This window comes from Perognathus longimembris, chromosome 13 (assembly GCF_023159225.1).
Source record: "Perognathus longimembris pacificus isolate PPM17 chromosome 13, ASM2315922v1, whole genome shotgun sequence".
Classification (NCBI taxonomy): domain Eukaryota; kingdom Metazoa; phylum Chordata; class Mammalia; order Rodentia; family Heteromyidae; genus Perognathus; species Perognathus longimembris.
The window spans coordinates 36,095,244-36,116,144 of NC_063173.1; the positions used below are offsets into that span (position 1 = coordinate 36,095,244).

General features: G+C 36.7%; 1 protein-coding gene across 1 annotated transcript in view; it reads right to left on the bottom strand.

The window, feature by feature from the left end:
* Positions 1-54: 54 nt before the first annotated feature.
* The window catches only part of Ccdc73 (coiled-coil domain containing 73), a 101,043-nt gene continuing 80,196 nt past the window's right edge, over positions 55-20,901 (bottom strand). Inside the window, 10 exon segments of the mRNA XM_048359963.1 lie at positions 55-501; positions 6,089-6,216; positions 9,301-9,653; positions 9,655-9,864; positions 9,866-10,399; positions 10,401-10,455; positions 10,458-10,747; positions 11,256-11,259; positions 11,689-11,878; positions 15,974-16,108. Coding sequence (XP_048215920.1) covers positions 286-501; positions 6,089-6,216; positions 9,301-9,653; positions 9,655-9,864; positions 9,866-10,399; positions 10,401-10,455; positions 10,458-10,747; positions 11,256-11,259; positions 11,689-11,878; positions 15,974-16,108 — 2,115 coding nt within the window. The 3' untranslated portion in view covers positions 55-285.

Genomic DNA, 20,901 nt, shown 5'->3' on the forward strand with positions numbered 1-20,901 from the left:
TAATAAAAAAAACTCCAGAAATTAGAAAGATGTAGATTATATTACTTTGCCTTAGACAGTACATGAATTCTGTAAGGAAGGACACTGAAGGAATAATACTTTGAAAGAATTACATGCAGAAGGGAAGACAAAAACTTAAAGGATACCAACAGCTAACTCAATCTAGAAAAGACCTTTAATAATATATTTGCAGAATCAACTTTATATGTAGTCTTTTACTCTAATAAAAATGATGTCAGTGTTTGACATAACATTTCACCAGTGAATGCATTTAATTGACATTGGTTAGTCTGTTTTTTCCAACATCTCTTCTGCTTTTCTTTTTTTAGGTTGGTCATCATTTTCTGTGTTTAGGAACTTCACAGTTTCAGTTAGTTGATTTGTAACATGACCCTGCCAATCATCATCATCAGAAAAGGCAGCCAGATCAAGAGTAGCTTTAGCCTTGATTGCTTGAAAATGGCTTTGTAGCACAGGTGAAATCAGAGTCTTTCCTTTTACCTAAGAAAGATGGAATTTATTTTGCCTTAGAAGTTATTATACAAATGTCTTTGAAGAAAATCAGTAAGCCTCTAAAATTGTCAGTATTAAATACTGCTAACATCTTTAGAGCTGATGAACAATGACATTAGTTAGTAGTTTTAGCGCACACAAAATCCCGTGCAATGTGAATATGTTTTATGTGAGAGCTCTTCAAATTCCAGGAATATCACGTTTCTAAAAGTATTGAGTTTACAGTGAAAGAAATTTAAAACTCTACAGGTAAAAACCCAGTTTTGTTTTTTACACCTTTCCCAAACATGTCTATTTTTGTGTCTTCTATCAAAGCTGGTAGAAACCTGAACATTCAAACGGAAGTAAACTATAAAAACTCCTTGTTCATGTTTCCTCTCATGCTTCTGAGCTCCATTGTTGAAGAAACAGGAAGATGCAATGAGGTATTTAGAGGTTGGCATGCTTCCAAGACACTGTGTCAAGTGCTACTTACAAATACCATGTTTCTCAAAAATAACTTCAGTGTAGGCTTTTTTCCTAATAGTAAAGTTCTTGTTGGAAACTTAAAAATAGAAAAACCTATGTAAAGAAACTAAAAATTTAGTAATTCACTACCCAGAGAGATGTCTCAATATTTTGCCATTTGGTGTAAGTCTCCACCCCCTCAACCCCTTTTTTATCTTTCTGTAGAACTTCCTATCTTGCCTTTTCCTGTGACTAGTTTGATAGGTCTTTAAGACTTTTCATAAGCAACTGTCCTTGACTGCAAAAAAAAAAAAAAAAAAGAAATAATCCCTTGTATAGATGTGTAATGATTTAATTACATTTATTGAATGTTGAAGTTGTTTTCCAGTTTATCCAATCAAAAAGAGATTTAGGGTCTGGTGGTGTGCCTCGGCATCTGTAGAGCATTCAAACTAGTAACGTGGAGGCCCTGAAACCCCAGTACTGAAGAAAAAAGTAAATAAGCCATGTAATTTCCTGTGAAAATCTGATGAGAGTCCCAGATTAAGTGTATTCATCTTTGCAACAGGAATGTTGAATTCCTTTTAGATAAGTTACTGTGTTTTATGTATAAGAGGATTATACGTGTGTTTTAGAAGAAGGCAGAACAGGATAAGAATCACATTAAAGAGCCCAACCATTCAACATTTTGGACATCTTCTGGACTAAAGTGTTTGCATGTGCATCAGTACTAGGGCTTGAACTTGAGTCCTCAAGCTCTCACAGCTGATGGTCTACCACAGGAGTCATGACTCCAGTTCTGGCTTTTTGCTGGTCTATTGGAAATAAGAGTCTAGACAGTTTGTCTGGCCTGGTTTTGAATCTCAATCCTTAAGAATTCAGCTTCCTGAATAGCTAAAATTATAGATATCAACTTCTGGTCTTTTAAAAATATTTTGATAAGCCTTAAATTGCAGTACTAAACCATTTTAGCATATTCTTCTGTTCTTAAACTCTGTTAGAAGGACTCAATCATATGTCCTATAATTTAATATACTGGTGAATACCTTAATTTTAAGAAAATGATCACTTTGTCCATAAATTCTTGTGAAGGTCTTTGAATGTGCCTTACTTATGTTAAAATGTTACCAGTTTAGTGAAAATGACAGCAACATTTTAATTTTTACTGTGAAAGTGCAGAGTAATAAATTTGTTTTTAAATGTTTAGGATCTACTGGGGGCACGGGTGGCTCATACCTGTAATCCTCATGACTCAGTATGTGAGAGTCATAGTTCAAAGCCAGCCTGGGCAGGAATGTCCATTAAACCAGCAAAAAGCCAGAACTGTGGCTCAAATGGCAAGATTGCCAGCCTTTGGCACAAAACTTAGGGACAGCATCTAAGCCTTGAGTTCAAGCCTCAGGACTAGCATGAATGAATAAATGGTTTATAATTAACTGCAGTTCCTAAAGGTCAATCTTTTGGTATTGCTATAGTTAACTCCCGAAAAATTATACAAATACTGGTTGAGATGATAACCATGTTCATAAAAAATGTCACCACCAAGAGACCTGGCATGTCCTAGTCAGCATTTATGAGCCTTATTTTTCAGGTTATTTTAGCTCCTAGATGTTACTACTACTATTAAAGAGATAACTGGTATAGAGTAAAAATACATATAAATGCATGAATTTCTGGTAATTCTGGCCTAAATATTCAACCAACCCTATTTAACTCAGAACCAAAATGGATTCTAAGGGATCCACATAGTAGTGAGAATAGATGAGAGAAAGGTCAAATATAAAACCAACTTTGAAGCAAAATAACTCAATCTTTACATTTTATTGATCCTATTTTTTATCTTCTGATGAAGAGGAAGAATATATTACCTATATGTTTTAGTTTCTGCCTTTTCCCTGACAACCCACAGAGTGAAAGGGTTGGAGCAGAGATTCGCTTCAAAGAAACTAGGTAGAGGGGCTGGGAATATGGCTTAGTGGCAAGAGTGGTTGCCTTGTATACATGAAGCCCTAGGTTTGATTCCTCAGCACCACATATATAGAAAACAGCCACAAGTGGTGCTGTGGTTCAAGTGGTAGAGTGCTAGCCTTGAGCAAAGAGAAGCCAGGAACAGTGCTCAGGCCCAGGACTGGCACAAAAAAAAACTTTAAAAAAAAAAAAAAGGTAGAATGTAGATTAAGATTAGGGAAGGTGGAAGAAAAATTAGGAGTTAACAAGTATAATAAGAAATGTACTCACTACCTTACATCTGAAATTGTTACCCTACTGTACATCACCTTCACAATAAAAATTTTAAAAAGAATTGATTTACCTAATGAAATTGTCCCACATCATAACTGATGTTCCTATAGCCTACTGCAATAAGTTTAGTTCCAGCTGTTGCCAGAGATGTCATGTTCTTTGTCTTTCCCTTTCTCTATTTCTTCAGAAATTCACCATTTCCTACTTCTTCCTACCTGACATTTCTTACAGCATTAATACTATTCCATTATTTCTGCTTGGGATTAAATGTATGAATTGAATAGATTTACTTACTTTATGCCCTCTGCATTTTCATTCCTGAATATAATCAAGACTGCAGCAGGTGGGGCTGGGGATATGGCCTAGTGGCAAGAGTGCCTGCCTCGGATACACGAGGCCCTAGGTTCGATTCCCCAGCACCACATATACAGAAAACGGCCAGAAGCGGCGCTGTGGCTCAAGTGGCAGAGTGCTAGCCTTGAGCGGGAAGAAGCCAGGGACAGTGCTCAGGCCCTGAGTCCAAGGCCCAGGACTGGCAAAAAAATAAATTAAAAAAAAAGACTGCAGCAGGCTACCAACAAGACCCAAGAAGTGGTTGGGATCTCAGAGAGAAAGTGGATTGGCACCTAGTATATACACTGAGTTTTACAGAATACAGAATGTATATGGTAAAAGGAACTTACTCCCTTTCTGGCTGGAAAAAAATTTTTTTACTTGTCTATGAATAGCTCTGTAGGGCTGGGAATGTGGCTTGGTGGTAGAGTGCTCCCCTAGCATGCTTGAAGCCCTGGGTTCTATTCCTCAGCACCACATACACAGAAAAAGCCAGAAGTGGTGCTGTGGCTCAAGTGGTAGAGTGCTAGCTTTGGGCAAAAAGAAGCCAGGAACAGAGCTCAGGCCCTAAATCCAAGCCCTAGGATTGGGGGGGGGGGGGGAGGAAGGGAGGAGGGGAGACTGCAAATTTTATGTAAATAATAAGGCCAGGTGTGGTGGTTAACACTTGTAATACTAGCTACTCTAAAACTAGAGGATCATGTTTTGAGGCCAGCTCAGGTAACAAGCCCATCTCAACAAACTATACTGGTGATTCAAAACTATAATCCCAGCTATACTAGTAGCAGAGGCAGGAGACTTACCCTGGACAAGAAGCTTAATCCCTGTCTTTAAAAAAAAAAAAAAAGAAGAAGAAAGGGCTGGGAGTGTTGTTGTTCAAGTAACTTTTGAGTGCCTCCCTAGCAAGTAAAAGGCCAAAAGTGCCAGTACTGCCCACTCACACAAAAGACCAGGGGCACTGTAGGCCAAAATGCCTTACAGCTCAGTTCTATCACCACAGTGCAAAAAAAAAAAAAAAAAAAACCCACACACAAAAAAGGTATATGAACAAATGAGTGTGACTTTGCTGTAATCAGGTTTTACTTCTATAAGATCTTACTTCTGGACTTGGCTACATTATATTGGTGACTTAAGCTTAACCTAGAATAATAATGTTTAGTATTGTGCTTGACAAACAGTAATATGAGTTCTTAGAAAGCACTTCAGCCAGCCAGTGTTTGTTTTATACGTAGCAGTGTTGTTTTTTTTAATGAAATGTTATCTATGACAGTTGAGAAAAATTCAGTAACATCTGACTCGGACCCAACCATCAAGCCTGGGTGTGCTGTAGATCAGCTCTAAATAACATCTTGGGTTAAGTAGAAAAAGTTATTTACCTTACAGGATGTGGGAATATTTGATGTTATAAGTAGTGTAAGGGTAAATTCTCGGAAACATTAATTGCAGTTAAGAACATCATGCGTTAGACACAGAACTTCCCTATTAGGTTAGTTATTTTTTTAAAAAATGGGCTTTCTAGACATTTTAACTTCCATTGTGTACTTAGATGTACAGGGTGTCTAGCTCTGATGATCTCAAGTTTTCTCCTTGATTCTCTAATTTACCCAGCTGGCCAAGCCAAATTGTAGGTTTATTGAGGCTGAATTTACAACTCTAGGTACCCTGAGTCCGTACTTAAACATAACTTGTTACTGAGTCTGGTTATGAAAATGTGAAAAGGACAGAGCAGTCTTGATTTTTTGCTTGATTTCTTATTTTGAGATTTCTCCAATCCAAAAAGGGAAAATACATTCTTAAAAAGCTGTTATTTGCTAAGTATGTGTTGATATTATTATCCTGTGTTAAAGAAAAAGTTGTACCTCTAAAATATAATCATTTCTAATGTTTGAGATCACCTTCCATCAGTTACTGCCCATACTCTTCTTTTAGGAAAACTTTGAGCTATAAACTTTTTCTTGCTTACATTCTGCACCAGATGATAATAAAACTTATACATTTAGCCAAATAACCTGTCAACTATAGTTACTGCTTTTCTTATGACAAAGGCTCTCCCAGGAGTCATGTGACCTCTGCAAATATTCCGCTTAATACATCCCTACTTAGGATAGATCATGTCACATTATAATTAGTTTATCCTATCATACACTTCTAATTCAAATTTCTCAGTTTCCAAAAATAATACAAATTGAACTAGGCATAACAAAAACTAAGCTTGACTAGCTTATTTTTAGGCATCTTTGTTAATAAAAATTTTTGTATGTACAGAATGGCACTATCTGTAAACAGATGTGACTAAAATGTACAAGTAAATAATAGGATGCTCTCATACTGTCCCTTCCAAAACAAGCTGGATTCTATCTGTTTGATTTATACACTGTGACTTTCCCCTGCTGTTTTCTATCAACCTTAACTGTGAAAAATGGTGCCATGTTGCCCTCTTGATATTATTTTGGAGATCAGTTAGGTCTTAAAGCATCCAGATGCATACAGTTCTACACATATCTATAGAATTAGCTCATGAAGGTCTGCTCAGCAATATTTTTAATTGACTTACATGTGCTGTGGGAAAAGAAGAATCATAAAAAGTCTTTGCAACTGCATTCCTCTCTTCACCAGGCTCCCCCTTGGGATCTGGATGGTTACTCCAGTTAGTCAAAGTGTCAGCAACTCTGGTCATAGTATCTGATTGACAAAGAGGAAATGGCAACAACTGAATTTTGTTCTCTAGACACTCACTTTAGTAAATGAAGTTTCTGATCCCATACTCTCGTATTTAGAAAGTACTTTTTTTATACTTGAATTTAAAACCTGCTGATCACTATAATTTCACATTAAAAAGAGTGAAATGATATACATGGCTTCTGAAATCGCTCAGATAATTGATACTTTTATTCCCATTTACTGTACTACACATGTAAACAACTCTGTAATGACCATTTTACCAATACAGAATATTGAGAAAGACAATGAACTAAACAAGGTTTATAAGCCCTATTTGAAAAAAACTGCCACTTTGGGGCTGAGGATATGGCCTGGTGGCAAGAGTGCTTGCCTCGTATATATGAGGCCCTGGGTTCAATTCCCCAGCACCACATATACAGAAAGTGGCCAGAAGTGGCACTGTGGCTCAAGTGGCAGAGTAGCTAGCCTTGAGCAAAAATAAGCCAGGGACAGTGCTCAGGCCCTGAGTCCAAGCCCCAGGACTGGCCAAAAAGAAAAAACTGCCACTACAATAAGTCCACAAAGACTTTAGAAAGGTGAACAAAAGGTTCATTGATATTTTTAATGCACTATGTGAAATTATTTTTTTCTGGCATTTTTCTTCCCTATGGTATATTTAGCGCCTGTTGTCACTATAATTGATTTTTGGTACCCTGGCTATTGTATGTATGTTTATCTGAATTAGGATAGGAAAGGGGAACATCAGAATGGTGAGACAAAGGACAAAGGGCAAATCAATGTAACAGCAATACTTACAAGACAATAGGCTGTAAACTAACTATACAACTGAGGGGGACATGAGGAAGAGGGAAGGTTGGAGAAAAATGAGGGAGAGAGAAACAAGTCTGACAAGAAATGTACTCGCTACCTTACTATGTAACTGTAACCCATCTGTACATCGCCTCAACAATAAAATTAAAATTTAAAAATGTTGAAAACAGCTAGAAAAATAAATCCATAAATGCAGAGGAAGCAGTTAACGGGGTGGGGGTGGGGAAGATACAATACATTTAACAGGACAGACTTGCAATACAAGAGATACAAAATGGAGTTCTTCAGGAGAAGGAAGGTAATACCAAGTAAACTATGCAATCAATCCAGTGGCATGTGCCAAAAGAAATGAGTAGCACTAAAAATACTAACTACATGGATTAAAAATAAATTTAAAAAGTTCACTGAGCTTCAATAAATAAAATTGATCTAAAGAAACATACCTATAAAGGTTAAAGACATACTATGCATAATAACTGTTCCAATTCAATTCCTTGTAACACTGAAATGGCACTGGGAAATTTTATATTTATATATAAATGAGGCCAGCTCCTAAGGCAGCATTTAACTCAAAATTAATACAATCTGCTGGGCACCAGTGGCTCACGCTTGTAATCCTAGCTACTCAGGAGGCTGAGATCTGAAGATCTCGATTCAAAGGCAGGCAGGCAGGGCAGGAAAGTCTGTGAGACTCTCCTCCCCAATTAACCACTTGAGCTGAAGAGCTCAAGGATAGTGCCTAGGCCTTGAGTTCAAGCCCCACAACTGACCAAATAATACAATCTAAAATAACGTTTTGCCAGGCACAAGAGGCTCATGCCCGTAATTCTAGCTACTCAGGAGGCTGAGATCTGAGGATCGTGGTTCGAAGCCAACCCTGGCAGGAAAGTCAGTGAGACTCTTATCTCCAATAAACTACTCAAAAAAAGCTGGAAGTGGCCCTGTGGCTCAAGTGCTAGGGTGCCTTGAACACAATGAGGCTTAGGGACAGTGCCCAGGCCCTGAGTTCAAGCCCTAGGACCAGCAAAAAATAAAACAACTTTTTGTTACAAATTATCATAATACTACAAAATGTTATTTTGTATATTTTAATCTCTATACATTAATATATAATCCTTATACATTAAAGACTGTAGTTGGAGAAATTAAGTTAATATTGCAGCATTTTCTTTTATTGGTGCTAATAAACACAGCATGCTTGCCTCATTTTAATCTCCAAATATTCTTTAAAAATTTTTTCTTAATTTTCTTTTTAAAAGCCTATAGAAGACCATACAAAGTTTTCCCATATTTTACTGCATGTCCTTAACAGGTCTAAGTGCATTGTTAAATAGAGCCCCTCTCTCCTTTTAAGGTATTTAACATTTGAATGTATTGATATAGGTACATAGTTATTCAGGGATTCAATATAATGTTTCAGAAAGTAGCAGATATCAATAATATACAGTTTTTTTCTGTTCCACTATTATAAAACAAGAACAAGCTGAATTTGTGGTGCTGGCAAAAGAATAGAAACAAGTAGAAAAACTGCAGAAAAAGAAAACTAGGGAAGAAAAATGACAACTAGCTTAAAGCCAACTTCAAGTGGCTCACGCCTTAATCCTACTCAGGAGGATGGTGGTCCAAAGCCAGCCAGGAAGGAAAGTCCATGATATGCCTATCTCTCATTATCTACCAAAATGACAAAGTGGAGCTGTGGTTCAAGTGGTAGAGTCCTAGGCCTTGAGCCTAAGAGCTCAGGGATAGCGCCCAGGCCTTGAGTTCAAGCCCCAAGATTGATACCAAAACAAAAGAAATAAATATAAATGTTGTTAAGTACTCTGAGAGGATAGACAGGAAAGGAATAAACATGCACACTGTCAGGAACTTTAACCAACTCCTCCAATTCATTTCCTCTAAAAAGTAAAAAAAGATTCAAAATTAGGTCATTAAGTAACCAATCATAGTTTAAAATTAATTTCCTAGATCTGCTCTTTTGGTTATGCCTTGATGATGGAAACAAACAACAACAACAAAAAAAAAACACTTAAAAATTCCTGTGAGTGTACACATCGATAATACTGGATTTAGGTTAAATACTAGATTCAGGTTAAAAAAATCCACATTAGTCTAAATCTTTCCAACTTTTACATAATGTATTACATAAATGTAATACATTAGGCTTAGGCAAAAATAAACATTTTCATTTTAAACAGTCTATCTGGAAAGCTTTTGTCAAGAATAAGAAGTAGTACAACAAATGTTAAGAATTAAGATATACCTTGGTTTTCTTACCTGGCTCATTATCCTTTGTGCCATCCTCCATACCAACATTTTTATAAGGAGTCACTGAAATTATCATTTTGTTTTCTGATGGACCTACTGGTCTCTCCTTCAGCAACAAAGGAATACTACAGGTTGAAGTACTCACTATTTGACTTTCATTTTGATTTGCTTTTGACCAAGGACCAGCGTCTAAATTCATGTGTACTGGAGCTTTCTCGGTTTGTTTATCTAAAGTAGAAAAATCAAAGGCTGACCTTACTTGTCCGTTTACTAAATCTTCAGATGGTTTTATGTGAAATGACTGTGATTCTTCCAGCTGACCTTCATTGTACATTTTTTCTAAAATGATGTCATTTAATGACTGTTTTCTCTGTATTCTTTAATAATGTATGCTGTCTTATGTTAACAGTGACAAAAAAGGGACTCTTTTTTGTAGTTTCAGTTATCTGATTTTCATCAACCTGCCTTTCATTAGAAAACTGTATTTCTGTGGATGTTTTCACATAAACAGAAGTTTCCAAACCTTTGTTCTCATGGTTAATCTGAAGATGGGAATTGTTTTCCACATATCCCAAATTGACTGTTTTGCATATTATTCACAATTTTCCATACAGTTCCTTCTTCAGGGCTTGATTTGGTTTTCACCAACTTGGGAATAATACTGTCTTCTCAAGTTTTAAGCACTTTCAAATTAGCAAAAGGAGCAGATGAAATGGAGCAGTTGATTGTTGTATTACAAGGAATAGTCTGGTCAGTTTTCTCTTCAATCTTGTGATACACTTGGTGGAAATTTGAGGTTTGTTTAAAAAGTAGTGTGCTGCATTCACTTTTTAAATTTAACAGTTGCATTTGATTTCTTTTACACAGTTAAACATCTAATCAACCTTTATCTGAATCTTTTAAGCTATACTCACACTGAGAACTCATTTTTACATCTAGAGATGAATCTAGTTCTGTTTTGTTTTGGTCTCTATTTGCAATTTCCTTCTCCATAACATTTTCTTGAATCCCTAGAAGCATTATGAATTGTTTGCAAGGTTCATTCTCAGAAACATCTTTATTATCATTTTTTTACTGAACCATACTATCAAAAATACTGTTAACTGAATCTCTTATTTTCCATATCCAGATCTACACCTATATCTGTATGCTGAAGACCTAATACTCTGTTCTTTGTGAGTATATCTTTTCTGTTTCTACTGGCATATCCACTGCTGAAAAGGGATCCCCAGGTAATTTAAAATTTGTATGTCCATTGTCTTTTTCCAAACCTACCTTGTTTTTTATTTCTGTGGTAACTGATTTTCTACCTTCGGTAATATTCAAAGCTTGTTCTTGCCTAATTACAACTTTGTCTAGGCAGAAAGTTTTGCTTAGAGAGATTTCACTTTGATTTCTACCCTGAGATGACACAGTCATACTAATTTCATTCTTGAAGCTCTTTTCAAAAATCAGTCTGTCACAAATAGAACACAGTAATATTTTATATTGTAGACTAAATTTTACCTTCACACACATATGTATTACCTAGTTTTGTAAAAACATTTAACCTTAAATATCTTATGGCCAATTATTGCACAAATATAATGTCATACATTTTACCTGAATACTGGAATTCTTTAATTAAAATAACTATTCTAACAGGCTACATTCTAATTTCTGTAACAACCCAGGTCTAACAATATTCAGAAGTTGCTAGCTTCAGATCTAAAAATCATTACTTTTTCATTTATTATGCTCTAAATATTTTCAAATTCTGTGGTACATATTTGTAGATACATACTATTAGTTTTATTTATTTATGTTCAAACTATATATGTCAAATCTTAAGTATAGTTAACATGATGTAGAATACAAATTCATCTTGAAGGACTTTTTTGTCCAGCCATTCTTTCTACAACATCCCCACCAAGTGGCTGGTTCTTCAGCCTAGGATTGAACACCTTGATGTAGCATATTTAAACACGTCTTTGTCATCACTGGCTAGAAGGATCATTTGAATTAAGAAAGTGCTGTACTCTTACCAGAAGGCACTGCTGATTTAGAACATTCCCAACAACAACAACACACACACACACACACACACACACACACACACACACACACACACACACACAAAATGCAAAAAGTGAAAGCAAAAATACAAGGAATAAGAGGTAAGCAATGCAGAAATCTAGCTTTTTATTAACATTTTTATTAACATTTTTATTGACATTGATCTTAGTTGATGGTTGCTTTGTTGACATAAAATGAAGTTTCTTCAACTATACTACACAGTCTTAAATGGCTATCCCCCTAATTGCACTGAGAGCCCAGCATGGTACTTTGCTGATCCTTTATTTATGGGGAAAATAATCTCAAAAATACAAGTTAGAATATGTTTAAGTTTAAAGTTACCTTCTATAATGGTTTCTTCTACTGGTGAATGGTCTGTCTTTTCCCCTTCTTCTCTGTATTCAGTATTTGAACAAAAACTTTTAGTATTTTCTTCGCTTATCTCAGGCCCAGATTTGTATTTCTGTAACACGATGCTTTCTGACTTTTCAGTTAATACATCACTGCTTTCATTATTTATTTCTGGAACATTCTAGTGTAAAATGGAAAAGGCAGTTTTAATGTAGATCAAGACTTTTAAAATAAATAACATTTGATTATATTTTGCTGATAAAAGTAGAGGTAAGCTGGGTGCCAATGGCTCATGCCTATGATCCTAGCTACTCATGAGGCAATTTGAGTGAGGATTACAGTGTGAAGCCAGTGTAGGCAGGAAAGTCCATGAGACCCTTATCTCCAACTAACAACTAAAAAGCTGGAAGTGGAGCTGTGGCTCTAGTGGTAAAGTGTTAGCCTTGAGCAAATAAGCTCAGGGACAGCACTTAGGCTAAGTTCAAGCTCAGGACCAGCACAAGAAAAAGATAAGAATGAAAGACAGTGATATATAAAGATCTAATGGAAACTTGTTCAACCACTCTGGAAAGTAGTATGGAGGTTCCTCAAAAGGCTAAACATAGAACTCCCCTATGGGCCAGATGCTTTGGGGCATCTATCCAAAAGATTATAAGCAAGACCACACTAAAGCCAACAGCACAACTATGTTCATCACAGCACAATTTTCCATAGCTAAAATATGGAACCAACCCAGATGCCCCTCAGTAGATGAATGGATCAAGAAAATGCGGTACATATACACAATGGAATTCTAAGCTGCCATCAGAAAGAATGACACTGCCCCATTCATAAGGAAATGGAAAGACTTGGAAAAAAATCATACTAAGTGAAGTGAGGCAGACCCAAAAAAAATAGATTCTATGGTTTCCCTCATTGGTAATAATTAGTACATGTCTAGGACAGTCCTAGCAGAGGATCACAATAGCTCAACAGCTATGTGCATATGAACACATAAGATGAGGCTAAGCAAAATGAATTCCAAGTTATGGAAATAAGTGGTTTATCACTGTTGTTGTTATGTTCAACGTACCATGTGAAATTATGCCGTTTTCTTTTGTCTTTCTTCCCCATGGTTTTACCCCTGGTGTCACTGTAACTGATTTTGGTACCTTGGGTGTCGTATATACATTTATTGGAAGTAGGGAAGGGAAGGGGAACACCAAAATGGAGAGACAGGGGTAAAAGGTAAACCAATGCAACAGCAATACTTAGGAAACTATATGCTATAAACCAACTAACTGTACAACTGGGGAAGGGAGAAGGAAGGAAGGTGGGAGAAAAATGAGGGAGGAGGTAACAAGTATGATAAGAAATGTACTCACTGCCTTACATATGAAACTGAAACCCCTCTGTACATCACTTTGACAATAAATAAACCAATAAAAAAAGAATGAAAGACTTTGAAAGACAAGGATGAAAGAAAAAAGATAAGAATGAAAGAGACAGAAGGAGGAAGGGAGAAAAGAAATAGAAGGCAGGCAGGGAGGGAGGGAGGGGAGGAGGGAGGGAGGGAGGGAGGGAGGGAGGGAGGGAGGAAGGGAGGGAGGAAGGAAGGAAGGAAGGAAGGAAGGAAGGAAGGAAGGAAGGAAGGAAGGAAGGAAGGAAGGAAGGAAGGAAGGAAGGGGAGAAGGGGGAGGGAAGGGGGGAGGAAAATAAGGGGGAGGGAAAGGAAGAATGCCAATTCTGCAGAAACATATTCCATCTCAGTTCATGAGGTGTCCAATACTAACTACCACCTCTGGTACAAAAATAGAAACAAAAAGTACAAAGCAAAAATATAAATTATGTTGCTTATCACTGCTAAATATTTAGCAAAGCATTTACCAGCTCCAATCCAGCCATATGTAAAAATAATACATTTTATCCAGTTGGAAGTTATTCCAGGAATGCAAGATAAACATTTGGAAATAAACTCATGTAATTAATATTAACCAGTTTTTTAATGATTACTCAATTGATACAGAAAAAAAAACAAAATTTAATGTCCATTCATTACAAATACTTAGTCACTTACAAATTGGAAATAGAGGAGGGGCTGCGAATATGGTCTAGTGACAAGAGTGCTGCCTCGGATACATGAAGCCCTAGGTTCCATTCCTCAGCACCACATATATAGAAAATGGCCAGAAGTGACACTATGGCTCAAGTTGGCAGAGTGCTAGCCTTGAGCAAAAAGAAGCCAGGGACAGTGCTCAGGCCCTGAGTTTAAGCCTCAGGACAGGCAAAAAAAAAAAAAAAAAATGGGAATAGAGGAAACTTTCTCAACCCAATAATCAACCCAATATAAACAAAAACATCAGCTACCATTTGTAATATGAAATGATGAAAGACTACTATCTCTCTGAGAGGAGAAAAAGGCAAGAATTTCACTGTCACAACTTTAATTTAATAGCATTAGAAAATCCTATTAATACATTAAGATGAGAAAAACTAAAATGAGCACTACACTAATCTATAACATCAGAATAATTTTAAAAGTCAATATACAGTTATACTTTTACATGTAAGCAATGAACAGTTAAAAATCAAAGTTTAAAATACTATTTATAAGATTCCATGGACTAAGTTTGTGTGTAGTTTTATGGTACAGTGAATACTTACCAAGTATGAGTCCCTGAGTTCAATCCCTAGCACCAAACAAACCAATAAAAAATGCAGTAGATTTCCCAAAAATGAAATATTCAGAAATAAATTTAAGCAAATATTCACAAAGCCTATACAATGAATACTATAAACATTCCTGAGAAGTTATTTTAAATGCCCCTTAAAATGGAAAGCTGGATCATATAGTAGTTCTATGTTTAGTTTTTTGAGGAGCCTCCATACTGCTTTCTACTCTTGGGTATATATCCAAATGATTACAAACTTGGAGTACATTAGGGCCACCCATACAAACCATGTTCATTTGCAGCACTATTCACTATAGCCAAGGTATGGAATCAGCCCAGATGCCCCCCAATAGACACATGGGTTAAGAAAATGTGGTATATATACACAACACAATTTTACTCATCCATTAGAAACAATGATCATGTATCATTTGCAAAGAAATGGAATAACCTGAGGAAAATCATGTTAAGTGAAGTCAAGCCCAGAGAGATAAAGAATGTATATTTTATCTCATATGCGGAAGCTAGAATTAATTTATAAAAATATAAATATACACTACAGGGTAGTATCCAAGTGCACATAAGTGTATGACCAAAATAGGGTGGCTTCAGGGAAGAACTCAAATGATGCCATTACTTAGAAAGGCTAACTCATAGTACAACAAAATAAGCACCAAGAAACAAGTACTTGAAAGTGAGTTGTGATCAAGGGGAGGAGACAGACAAATGAAGAGGGGGGAGAAAATGCAGTCATAAAGTTCAATGCATATACTACAATATTAAGAAAATCAAGAGATGGGGTAGGGTTGGAAAGGATGGGGACAATGATTAAAAGGGTGACATTGATCAAGATCCAGTGTATTTTTACACTACTTTGCTGAATGGCAACTCCTTTGTAAAACTACTTAAAGATAAAATTTAAATTTAAAAAATTAAAAATAAAGGAAAGCCATATCATATTAATGGGCTAGAATATTCAATATTGTTAAGATGTCAGTTCTTCACAAATTATCTACAGATTTACCACAATTTCAATCAAACTCCCATGGACTTTTAGAAACTGATGGGCTGATTGGCACCTATGTATTTATTTAGTCAATCGATTTTCAAAAAAATTACAAAGGTACATGTGAAGAAGTAGAACCTTTTCAACAACTATGTCCTGGGACAACTGGAAACCCATATCCAAAATTGAGATTCTTGATCTTTACGTCTTACTGCATAGAGGGAACGTTAACTAAAAATGCTTAATACTCATTCTTATCACACATGTCTGGTGCTCGACCACTTCAGCCACAACTCAACCTTAAACCCATTTTTTTTTTTTTTGGCCAGTCCTGGGCCTTGGACTCAGGGCCTGAGCACTGTCCCTGGCTTCCTTTTGCTCAAGGCTAGCACTCTGCCACTTGAGCTACAGCGCCACTTCTGGCCGTTTTCTGTATATGTGGTGCTGGGGAATCGAACCCAGGGCCTCATGTATATGAGGCAAGCTTTCTTGCCACTAGGCCATATCCCCAGCCCCTTAAACCCATTTTTTGAAGTTTAGAAATCTAATGAAGAGCAAAGACAAAATCATCAGTGATAGTCATTTTACAGGTTATAGCCCCAACACCCTTGAAATTTACCTGAAGCTTCTTGTCTTCCTCAAACTTTTTCTGATCACATAATTCATTGTAATGTTCTTGTAACTTACTATGTGTTTCTTTAAGTGATGATAATGCATTTTTAATGTCATTTATTTCTCCATTAAGTTCTTCAGCCTAAAATAACATTTAATCAAAATGAGTGAGTGTATAAGTATGCTTTGTCCAAAAATATTAATATAAGCCTTGTGAAATACTAACTAGACACATATATACAAATGTAACACAAACAAAAAGTAATTATATTGAAAAAAGCATTTATGAAAATGTACTGAGTTCTTACACATAATCATATACTCATAAAAACTAAGATACTGAATCAAGTAACTTGCCCCAGATCATATAAATATAAACCCAAAGCAAAATCTCAGGGTTGTATATTTACCTAGTAAACCAAAATAATATTTTCAGTTATAAAAACCCTATAAGAACTTATATTTTATTGTTGCAAATTGGATATACAGGTTATAACACTATCCAATGAAGAATAACCTTTAAATACTACAGTAGAAACTGACATAAATTATCTGCTTTGTATTTATATCTACAAATTGAACTTTTACCACCTATAAAACTTCATAATCTTTTTCTTAGGGGAGTACTCTTTCATGAAAACACCATTAAATGTGAGACAAGGTAAATTCCACTGAAGAGAAAAATACCATTTCATCACAGGGGTGATAATTCTCTTTTTAAAAAATTTCAACTCTGGTCATAAATCTCGTATATGTGTGTAGCAGTCCTTGTAGAAGCCAACAGATATAAACTCACAATACTATCTTGTCCTGTTCATTCCTGTTCCCTCCTCTTACTTCTCTCTAGCACCAGGACTTGAACTAAGTACCTCATGCTCTTGCTCAGCTTTATTTTGCTCACTGCTGGTACTCTAGCACTTGAGCCACATCTGTGATCTGGCTTTTTTTTTTCCTGGTTAACTGGAAATAGAATCTCTCAGATTTTTCTTCCCAGGCTGAATTTGAACCACAATCCTCATATCTCAGCCTGCAAGTAGCCTTACAGGCCTGTGATACTAGCACTTGATATATCTCATCTTTTCTTTTTTTTAAAAATTTTGCCAATTCTGGGTCTTGCAGTCTGGGCCTAGATACTGTGCCTGAGCTTCTTTTGCTCAAAGCTAGTGCTCTACCACTTTGAGCCACAATGCCACTTCTGGCTTTTTCTGAGTAGTTTTTAGAGATAAGTCTCATGGACTTTTCTGCCTCAGCTGGCTTTGAACCAAATCCTCAGATCTCAGTCTCTTGAGTAGCTAGGATTATAGGCATGAGCCACCAGTGCCCAACTGTATCCTCTCCTCCCTCTCCCTCTCCCTCTCCCTCCCCCCCCCCTCTCCCCAGTCTTGGGGCTTGAACTCAGGGCCTGAGCACTGTCCCTGGCTTCTTTTGCTCAAGGCTAGCACTCTACCACTTGAGCCACAGCACCACTTCTGGTTTTTTCTATTTATTTGGTACTGAGGAATTGAACCCAGGGCTTCACGCATTCTAGGCAAGCTCTCTACCACTAAGCCACCTTCCCAGCCCTTACCATCTTTGGTCTATCTCCACAGACACATCTTTTCCAAGGCAACATTCTTCCTGTGTTTTCTGTCCCTGCCCCTATTCTCCTTAGTCTTGATTCAAGCAATTTTCTCTTTTCTTCTATCTGTTCTCACTCTCTTATTGTGAGCATTTTCTGCTCAACTCACAAATATATCCTCACATTTCTTATTTTTCTTTATAACACAGTTATTCTCTCTTGTTTCTCAAAATAAATAATGCACATTTGATGTTTTCAATTTTAACCTACCATGTCTTAACCACCTGGCTTCTACCATCATTGCTCTATTGTTTGTTTTCTTAAAACTATTTCTCAGTAACTGTAAATTAACAAATGCTTTTCACATCACACCATTACAAAGCTTTGACAATGTTGATTATAATTTTCATGATACTGGGGTTTGCACTCAGGGCCTAGCCCTTGCTAGTCATGTGCTCTACTCTACCACATAAGCCACACTTCTAGTCTTTTTTTTTTGCTTTAGTTACTTTTTCAGATAGGGTCTCCCATTTTACCCAGGCCAGCCTCATACTTTGATCCTCCCATCAATGTTTCTCACCTTGCTGTAATTACAAACTTGCACCACCACATCCAGTTTGTTGGTTCAGATGGCAATCTCTTAACTTTTTGCCCAGGCTAGCCTTGAACAGTGCCTCACAATCTCTACCTCTCAAGTAGCTGGGATTACAGGCATGCACCTCATACCTAGCCTATTACTATTATTTTTTTTGTCAACTGTGAGGCTTGAACTCAGGGCCTGGGCACTGTCCCTGAGCTCTTTTGCACAAGGCTAGCGCTCTACCACTTGAGCCACAGTGCCATTTCCATGTTTTGAGTAGTTAATTGGAAACAGGAGTCTCAGTGGACTTTCCTGCCCAGACTGGCTTTGAACTGTGATGCTCATATCTCAGCCTCCTGGGTAGCTAGGATTACGGGCACCCAGCTCCTATTACTATTCTTGAAACAGACTCTTTTAATAATACTATGCTCTGTTATCCTGCCATCTTTCTATTTTTATCAGATTCCCCCTCTCCTCCAGCTCCCAAACAGAGCTAAAAAATATTGCTACTCCCCAAGATTCTTCCTTGTTTAGCAGTCTTCTAGCTTTCCATTCTTACTACAGAGGGTCTTACTTCCCCCATAACTTCAAAAATCCCCACTATGCTAATAAATTTTAAATCTATACCTCCTCCCAACCTCTCCCTTAAGATGAAATTCACATTTCCAAATGCATGATATGCATTTCAAGCTAAATGTCCTGCAGGAGCCATAAATTCAACAGTTCTCAAATTAAAGTAATTATTTCTATCCTCCAAATCTGCTTCTCCTTTTACATTTCTCGTGTCATTTAATGATATTATCATCCTATGAGTTATACTAATCTCAGCATCATCTTTTTTTTCTTTTCCACTTTTAATAGCTAGTATATATAAGAGGTCACTAAATCTGCCAATTCTATTCCCCAAATTCTTCTTGTATCTATCCCTTGTCTTTATTCTCACTACTACTGCTATAACTCACATTCTCCTGAGCTAATGACTAGAGGGCTATTTTATTCTCCTCCTGGTCCCCTTCCATACAATTATCCTCCATACTTTGTAAGAGTTATTTTACAAAATCTCAAATCTGCCTATGTCACTTGTCTGCTTTAAAACTTTCCATGGTACCAGATGACAGCAGCTCATGCCTATAATCCTAGCTATTTAGGAGCCTGAGACCTGGAGGATCTCAGCTCAAATCCAGCCCAGGAAGAAAAGTTTAGGAGCTTCCATCTTGAACTAATTAGTAAAATGCCAAGTTAGAGCCAAGACTCAACACACACACACACACACACCTGGTGGCCATGGCTCATGTTCTAGCCACTCAGGAGACTGAGGTCTGAAGACAGCAGTTTAAAGCTAGCCCCACCAGACAAATCTGAAAAACTCTTTTCTCCAACTAACCAACTGAAAGTGGAGGTATGGTTCAGCCTAAAATAACATTTAACCAAAATGAGGGAATATATAAGTATGCTTTGTCTAAAAATATTAATATAAGTTTGGTGAAGTACTAACTAGACACATATATACATATGTAACACAAACAAAAAGGAATCATATTGAAAAAGAGCATTCATGAAAATGTACTGAGTTCTTACACACAATCATATACTCATAAAAACTGAGATACTGGGGCTGGGGATATGGCCTAGTGGCAAGAGAGTTTGCCTCATATACATGAGGCCCTGCGTTCGATTCCCCAGCACCACATATACAGAAAACGGCCAGAAGTGGCGCTGTGGCTCAAGTGGCAGAGTGCTAGCCTTGAGCAAAGGGAAGCCAGGGACAGTGCTCAGGCCCTGAGTCCAAGGCCCAGGACTGGCCAAAAAAAAAAACTGAGATACTGAATCAAGTAACTTGCCCCAGATCATATAAATATAAAATGGCAGTTAGGATTAAAACCCAAAGCTAAATCTAAGAGTTGTATATTTACCTAGTAAACCAAAATAATATTTTCAGTTATAAAAACCCTATAATTAAAAGCTTGAATTAAAAGCTAAGATAAAGCTCAAGGCCTTGAGCTCAAGCCCCAGTACCAGCATAAAAACAACTAAAATAAAAAATTTTCAGTTGCTTCTCATCACTTATAAAATTCAAATCTCTTACTAAGATACCTATCAGAAGGTAGCTGCCATTTATTTTCCAATGTCACATTCCATACATCCTACTTTCTATTCAGAGAAGACTATTTACCACCCTTTAAAATGTAGTCTTATGCATTCATTCTGTTTATTTTTTTAATGGGATGCAAACAAGATGGACTAAGAACACAGGGAACAAAGGGTACCTCTTGTTTGGTGAAATCCTAAACCATCTTTCAAGCCCAAACTTGTATCTTTTTCTCTAAAATTGTCTAACTAAAAGCTATGACTTATAGAACTAGGTTAATAATATTAAAAATAACTCTACATGCTGGGTTTTGGTGGCTTACACCTGTAGTCCTTGCCACTCAGGAGGTTGAGATCTGAGGACTGCAGTTCAAAGAAGCTCAGACAGGAAAGTCCATGACTTTTCAACTAACCACCTAAAAACCAGAAGTGGTGCTGTGGCTCAAAGTGGTAGAATGCTAGCCTTGAACAAAAATGAAGCCAGGGACAGTGCTCAGGCTCTGAGTTCAAGCCCCAGGACTGGCAAAAAACAAAACAAAACAAAAAACAGTAGCATTTGTGTAGAGTTATAAACATGGAGTGTGAAAGGCAGCTCAAGAATATACAAATGTCAATTAACTGAATTACTCCATTTGTTTCTTAATTGTGAATGTTTCTGATTAAGAAATTTCTAAATATTATTCTTAAATTTGAATAAAACTTAATGAAA